The sequence below is a fragment of the Morus notabilis genome, unplaced genomic scaffold (genome assembly GCF_000414095.1).
Source record: "Morus notabilis unplaced genomic scaffold, ASM41409v2 Scaffold502, whole genome shotgun sequence".
Lineage (NCBI taxonomy): Eukaryota > Viridiplantae > Streptophyta > Magnoliopsida > Rosales > Moraceae > Morus > Morus notabilis.
This window is the reverse complement of record NW_010364639.1, coordinates 172,154-179,654: the sequence shown is the minus strand read 5'-3', so window position 1 is coordinate 179,654 and position 7,501 is coordinate 172,154. Positions and strand designations below refer to the sequence as shown.

General features: G+C 36.1%; 1 protein-coding gene across 1 annotated transcript in view; it reads left to right on the top strand.

Annotated features, from left to right (window-relative positions):
- The window catches only part of LOC21399166 (probable sphingolipid transporter spinster homolog 2), an 11,020-nt gene extending 4,757 nt beyond the window's left edge, over window positions 1–6,263 (top strand). The window contains exons 7-16 of the mRNA XM_024171258.1: window positions 520–622; window positions 713–778; window positions 1,471–1,522; window positions 3,143–3,240; window positions 3,533–3,609; window positions 3,760–3,873; window positions 4,153–4,272; window positions 4,459–4,587; window positions 5,360–5,438; window positions 5,708–6,263. Of these exons, the coding sequence (XP_024027026.1) occupies window positions 520–622; window positions 713–778; window positions 1,471–1,522; window positions 3,143–3,240; window positions 3,533–3,609; window positions 3,760–3,873; window positions 4,153–4,272; window positions 4,459–4,587; window positions 5,360–5,438; window positions 5,708–5,865 (996 nt within the window). The 3' untranslated portion in view covers window positions 5,866–6,263. The remainder of the gene's footprint in view (window positions 1–519; window positions 623–712; window positions 779–1,470; window positions 1,523–3,142; window positions 3,241–3,532; window positions 3,610–3,759; window positions 3,874–4,152; window positions 4,273–4,458; window positions 4,588–5,359; window positions 5,439–5,707) is intronic.
- The last annotated feature ends 1,238 nt before the right edge of the window (window positions 6,264–7,501 follow it).

The following is a 7,501-nucleotide window of genomic DNA, read 5'->3' as shown; positions in this document are numbered from 1 at the left end:
GGGGGTAATAGGGATATTAGTTGCAGCACGTAGTTAGAAGTTTGTTAGACTTGTCTGACTGATATGTGCTTGTGTTTCTAGTTGTTTCTTTGTGTTAGACATTAGTTAGTTTTGTTTGTGAAATTCGGGAGTAAAACTTAGGGAGGATATATAGAGGGGAAACAGAGTGATTAGAGGCAGGCATTTGGTTGATTGGGTCTTCGCTGGAGACAGACAGTGATCTCGATTTCTCTGCCAGTTATTGTACATTTTCTTGGTTCTTCCTGATCGAATAATACAATTCCAGATTGATTTTTTCAATTTCTCTTCTTTCCCTTTATAGAATTTGATAGAGAAAGAAGACCTATAACTCTGACATGTGCGAGTTTTTATCTTCGAGTGTTTTTTAATTTGTTTAGTAGTAATGTTTTTGCATCAATTCTTTTGTTCATTCTGTGGCATACCTTTAGAATAGTTTAAAATTTTTCTGGTGGTATGCACCCATCAATATCTTCTGTATTTTTTTTGGCTCATTTTTAGGTTGGAAGCAATTTCAATTGGCGTTATGCATTTTGGGGCGAGGCATTCCTCATGCTTCCTTTTGCTGTTTTGGGATTTGTTGTGAAACCTTTGCAGTTGAAAGGTGAATGTTTTGAGATGCATAATCTATGTTTAGCAATTTCACGTAAAACATAACATTTCTACTCACTCATTTTTTAACGTTTGACCATAGGTTTTGCATGCACTGATTCAAACAAAATATTGACAAGTACTGAAGAGACTAGTTCTCTAATTGAAGGTATTTCGCGTTCTAATCTTTTTCACTACTTAGGCCTGATCTCATTGCTGCTTTGACCAAGAAACAAAACCAACTATTCATGCATTGAGCTAAGCTCCTCTGATTTAGAATAATATATGTATTTACATATACGGTAATTCATTTGTAACAAGTTTGGCTAGTATACCCTTACCAGGAGTCGTTTAAAAGCTATCCATTCACATCCTTGGCTCTGTTTTTGTTCAGTTCTACTTTTGAATTAAAGCATATGGATACTGAAATTGGAATAGCATCTTTGGGGATCAGGTGAGGTAACTCGTGATAATGATATTGAACTACGTAACTTAAGAGAGCACTACAGTTCTTAGCAAAAAAGCAGCACTATACCAGATAACTATAGTTTGATTTATAGAAAACAATTTTTCATTCTTGTTGATTGCAGATTCCTGTAATTTTATTGTTGCCTACTTTTTCCCCCCTCTTTGTGATGAAAATTGGGGTTCTGGATATAATTGTAGATGGTTGAATTTTTATATATTTATTATTACTCAAGAATTGTGACTCTTGTTAATTCTTCTTGTTTTTTGTTTTCCTTTTCTGCTTTCTTGGATGTAAGAATATCACGACTTATGTCACGGCCCTGCTCATCGTTTACTAATGTATTTTCCAGTATTCTTTTCTGGAGGCTGATTGACTTGTAAATTTTGATTCAGAGCCATCAAGTATAGACGATCGTGTCTTTATCACTTCAGATGAGGCTACCAAGTAAGTGGCTGTTTCATTCATTTCCATGCCTTATTTCTCTTACATATTGTTGCACATACACTGTCTTTGGTAATTAGTGGAGCCAATGTAGGTAGAGGAAGTAAATTGTTATAAAAGAAAAGAACCGGCGAGTTCTAAATTATGATAGCTCAGAAAGAAATAAACAATAACCGTAGAGTTTGGAAAGTAACTAAAGGATCTTGTATTTGTTGTGGTCAGTCGAAATATGAGCTCTTGTGAGAAGCTCTAGTTGTCATAAATTTATTTAACATGCTAAAAGTATATACTTAAAAAGAGTAAAACCTCTTTTTTCCCCCTCCTTTTTTCATAGAGCTATGCTAGACATTTGCTAATTGTTCTTTATGGTTTCAATTGGTTGGATTCCCAATAAGATAACTTTTGGAGCAGTTACTGTTAATGCAAGGATTTTCTTTTCCACCATGCTGACTTAGTTGACCTGAAAAAATTAATGACCCTCGTCGGCATATACTATAGAGGAGAGTTATGGAGTAGGAGGCACCAAGGAACGCAAGGGAACTCTGATGCTCAAGTCAAACATGAGTCCTAATGTGATGTGAGCACTATTTAAATCAACTAGAGCATTAATGGTAGTGCATTAATGAAGAGAGAAGGCGGCGGCAATATTCTAGTGGGAAGCCCACTGGAGTAAATGAAAAGAGAGAGAGGGAAGATACTTCATGAGCTGTATTTATAGCAGGGAGACTAGAGGAGTGATAATTCCTGCCCTTCCTCTGTTTGCGTGCATGTCAAGTTTGTATGCTTAAGAAAGCGTGCTTCTGACAGCTAGAGTGGATCTAGAGGCTCGGCATGGGTAGGGCTTGGCCACCCGAGTGGTCAGTTTACCCTTCGGCCGACCAGGGTGGTCTGCTGACCAAGTGGTCGTACACCTCAGGGCTCGATTGCCTCCATGGTCCATCCGGTGGTGAATCGGCTATATTTCCTCGGTGTACTATATGGTGTTTGATTTTTATTCACGTTAGTCCTTCATGCAGTGTTGTGCGGCTCCTTTCATTCCCCTGCTATAGATACCCCTCATTAAGGGGGGAAGAGGGTTCCAAATCTTTGGGATTTCACCCACTATTATTCTTTCTCCCCCCTCTCCCTCCCTCTTCACTTACTCCCTGGGCTTTCCACTGGAATCCAACCACCTTCTTCTTATATCTTCATTACTGCGACATAATTAAATGCGCTCTGTTAACAGCGGATAGTACTCACATCAGCCTAGACCCATGTCTAACTTAAGCATCGGAGGCCCCTTGAGGATCATCCACTCTGTGCCCTCTGCTTTGTATCTCTTCCCCATTGTGGTGGAACTCCAAGTGTAGCCTTGATTCTGCCAACTAAGCCACTTCGGTGGGAAACAAAATTCTTGTATCCAACAGTTCCTCATATGTTCACTTGTGAATATCGTTATCCAAGATCTGAGCATGCTGGGGAAGGGAACAAGGAGAGACCTTGTTCTCTTTTACATTGCCACTACATTTGAGCGTTTGTTGATGTTAGCATGATTTGTTAGATCAAGCTGAGTCTCAACAGGTTATTTAACCTTGATATTAATTTTTCTTTTAAAATGGTTTTGTGTTCTTTTGCATGGTTCAGGTTATCTGCTACGTCTAAATTAGCAAACCAAAGCTCCGGATATTTGAAAGATCTTAAAGTTCTTTTCCTTGATAAAGTTTATCTTGTCAATATTTTGGGTAATTCCTGAAATTCATTCTACTTGTACGCTGTATAGATTTATATTTTATAAGTGGCAAATATAAGACATAAATCTTTCACTGTTGGCGATCATGTTTTCTTCCAAATGTATGTTTGAGCGTGCTTATTTGCTCGTATATTCAAACTATTTATCATGCCTATGTGAAGATTTGCTTATCTTCGTAAGACCATTGTCTTATTTCAATGTTGAAGTTTCTGATGGTTTGCTCCTTGCTTTACTAAAAATTTTATTTTTTGAACTTTTTTTTTCTCATTTTAATTGTTTGGCAGGTTACATCTCGTACAACTTTGTTATTGGCGCCTATTCTTATTGGGGGCCCAAGGCTGGCTATAATATTTATCATATGGTATATAGCTGTTTCTGCTTTTATTTTTTACCTATTTCTTTCAGGTTGAATTTTTCCCCCCTTCATTGTGGGGCCCTTCGTGCTTTTAAGAAATCTCCTTTTTGACTCAGTTATATGAATGACACTCTGAGAAATTGAAACTCTTGTCAGAGTAATGCAGATTTGTTATTTGGAGGGGTTACAATCATCTGCGGAGTTTTGGGCACACTAGCAGGAGGCCTTATCCTTGATAACATGAATGCTACAATATCGAATGCATTTAAGGTGGGTTTTGTTGTATGTTTGATTGTGTTCGTTATTTGAAGTTCTATTCTGTAATATTAATTTAACCATATATTGTTCTGCATTTTTGCAACACTTGTTTCTTTATTGACATCGACAAATTGTTTATGTTCTAAGAGGCTAAGGTTAAACTGATATTCTCCCTGTATTTGTAGTCCTATGCTTTCTCATGTTGTAATTGTTAGCTTTAATTAGGAACTTTAAATCTTCTATTCATATGGCACCTGGTTGTATCATAATTTGAATCTTCCGCTTTTGCAGCTACTTGCTGGTGCTACTTTTCTTGGTGCAATATTTTGCTTTAGTGCCTTCTTATTTAGGAGCTTATATGTTTTCATAGCTCTTTTTACGGTGGGTGAGCTACTTGTCTTTGCAACTCAGGTAATTTCCACTTCCCCCCCTCCTTGCAGGATGTGTATGTGTGTATATATATATATATATATATATATATATATATTTGTAGACACAAACATATAGGTATGTACGTATATAAGAAGAGGGTCGGTTTGTTTGCGTTGCTTGATGTTCTTATTGACCAACATTTGATGGATTACAATGCTTCTGCAGGCTCCTGTTAATTATGTATCTCTCCATTGCGTTAGACCAAGTCTAAGGCCACTTTCAATGGCTATTTCGACCGTTTCAATTCATATCTTTGGTGACGTTCCTTCCTCACCTCTTGTTGGGATCCTCCAGGTGTGCATTCAAAGTTTCATTCTGCATGTGTTGATAGAACTGGCCTACGTCTGTTGATAATAAGCCGCTGTGCTCAAGCTTTATGTTATGATTTACCTGCTTTATTACTATTACTACTACTATTACTATTACTATTTCTATTACTATTACTATTGCTATTATTATTATTATTATTATTATTATTATTGAATGTATTATATTAGATTTGGGCAAAATATGTTTTCGTACTGAAACCTATTTGGTTGGAATGCTAAATCTAGTTTGGTGCTTGAGGAAGAATGTTTAGAATGTTTTAGTTGGTAATTCACTTAGTTCTGTAATGTCAACTAGAATTAGAGACTAAACAATTAGAATCTTATCTCTGATGATTTATCATATGGTTGCCCCTTTTTGCTTCTGAAAACTTTTGATCCTTCGTGAAGATTTATTTGTTGAACTGCATTCTATTCAATTTCAATTCTCTCAGATTGCAAAAGAGATGAAATTTTGTTCATTTTCCTTGATCCATATAGCTTCTACCTCATAAGAAATAGTTCTTTGTTACTTCATTATTATGTCTTTTTGCTTATGTACGCTGTCGCCCTTCTTTTAGTTAATAAATAGCTTCATGTTCACAAATTGGATTAGAGGTCGATGGTTCCACTACGTGTACACAGTCCCCTAATCAGCCTTTGCGATAGAAGTTCATGACGTCTTTATTACTAGCTTAACTCATCTCCTGCTTCACACATTTTTTTTCAATGCCCGCATGTTCAAGTTTATGTTAATGCAGGATCGTGTTAATAACTGGAGGGTAACATCTTTGACCCTGACGTCCGTTCTGTTTGTTGCTGCCGGAATATGGTTCATAGGTGAGTGACACACTTCTGGATTATTAAAACTTGTTAAAAAATTATTACGACCATCTTTATCTACAAAATGAGAATCATTCATACTTTGTTCCAGAAGCTCTATGTTGGAATAATGTCTTCAACTTTAAATTGTCAATCCTGCTCATGTGTGCATGTGCATGAAATATCCCTACTCTTTCAACAGCCACTGCGGAATTAGAGTTTTATCGTTTTTAACTATTGGGTAATTTGGGTTGATATTGTATGATTTATTTCGCAAGCATCTGCAGGTATCTTCCTAAATAGTTTGGACATGTCCAATGAGGATAACGAAAATGAAGTCTGTGCAATCAATAGAGCCAACATAAAGCCATTGCTTGAACAAAGCATAGATGGCTCCCCAGGTGAAAGCATAAATGAGGCAGCGGATGCCACGGCTGAAGCTTAGCTTTTCATGATACGCATTTTTTTCTCTTAATCTCAACAATGACACTTGAGCCTCTTTAGGACGTCATCTTTTACTTTGGAAGAAAAGTTTAATCCCTTAAACCCCCCCCCCCCCCCACACACACACACAGAGATATATATATATATATATTTCCACCTTAGATGGAATACTGCTGACTGCGCTGGGAGAGGAAAAGTTGGAGAACATATGCAAAATGGTCTTCTGTATTGTTAGAACTTTGAAGTACAGTTTCCATAGTGACATTTTGAGTAGTGTATATAGCCTTTGGCATTCATGTAGATATTGTAGATACCCTTACCATGTTAATAGAAATTTGCACAATATCGAAGCGTATGGCGTGCGCACAGACGTGTGCGCGCGTACATTATTGATGAAGCGGAATGTATGATTTTTTTTTTTTTTTTTTTTAATGTGTGAGATTATTTATTGGTCATCTTTAAGTGGTTGTTTTGCCGTTGTTCTTGTGTTTTGGTGTTTGGCTGCCCTACTACCAAGGGGCACCTCTCTTTGTAAAGGAAAATTTCAGACTTGGCTAATCCTTGAATCCGGAGGAGTTTAGGATTTTTTGTTCAACGTTTTTTGCTCAGAGGTGATTGCTTAAATGGTGAAGGGGTAAATTAAGCAAACAAATACCTTAAATTGTGACCAATAATGTTCCTAATAATATGGTTGCCCTAGCGGTGCTAGAACTGGCGCAAATGAGGTAATGTTTGTAAAACTCAAACAACGTATAGCAAAACTTTTCCGGGTATGAACCAAAAAATACGGTGGTTCCTCAAAAACGTCGAATTATATAACTTAAATTTTTGTTACAATGTTTTTTTTAATAAAAATTTAATAAATTCAATTTTTTCTTCTACAGAAGTTTTTGCTACAATTTTTTTTAATAAAAATTTAATAAATTCAATTTTTTCTTCTACAGAAGTTTTTGCTACAATTTTTTTTTAATAAAAATTTAATAAATTCAATTTTTTCTTCTACAATAATTTCTCTCATAGACATTCACTTTTAACTCAAATTCTCAACTCGAATGAGTGAAATGAACGGGCTGAACTCGTTCATTACGTTAGTTCGAATTATAACTCAAGTTTTTGCTGCAGTGCTTTTTCTTTTAAAATTTTAAATCTAACTTTTTTTTACTATAATATTTTTCTTCACATGAATTCACTTTTTAACTTAAATTCTTAGCTCGAACGAGCGAAAACAAGTAAGCCTATTTTTCTTCCTGTTGCTTGGGAGAGTAACAAATAGTAGCTTCTTGCGGTCGTTAGATTGTTGCCTGCGGGATTTGGTGTGGCTAGTGGGCAGTGAGATTCTGCCTAACCGTAACTGCGTTTAGTAATCCATCCAAATCCAATCGTGTAGCCCAAAATCTTCAGCCAGTTTATAGTACATTTATAACTTGATTCTGAAGCCTAATTGTTACGTTTTCCACTGTATTTTAATAGTTGCCCCTTATTTGTATTTTTTTTTTTTAGAGAAGAACCTTAAACATGATCTCAGCGGCTTTGAAAGAAACTATCGTATCATTTCATGGGCCAAATCCAAGAAATGACAAATGCTTAGATCTCAATTATATCACCAAAAACTTCAAATTGTTTGTCAATACTATTGA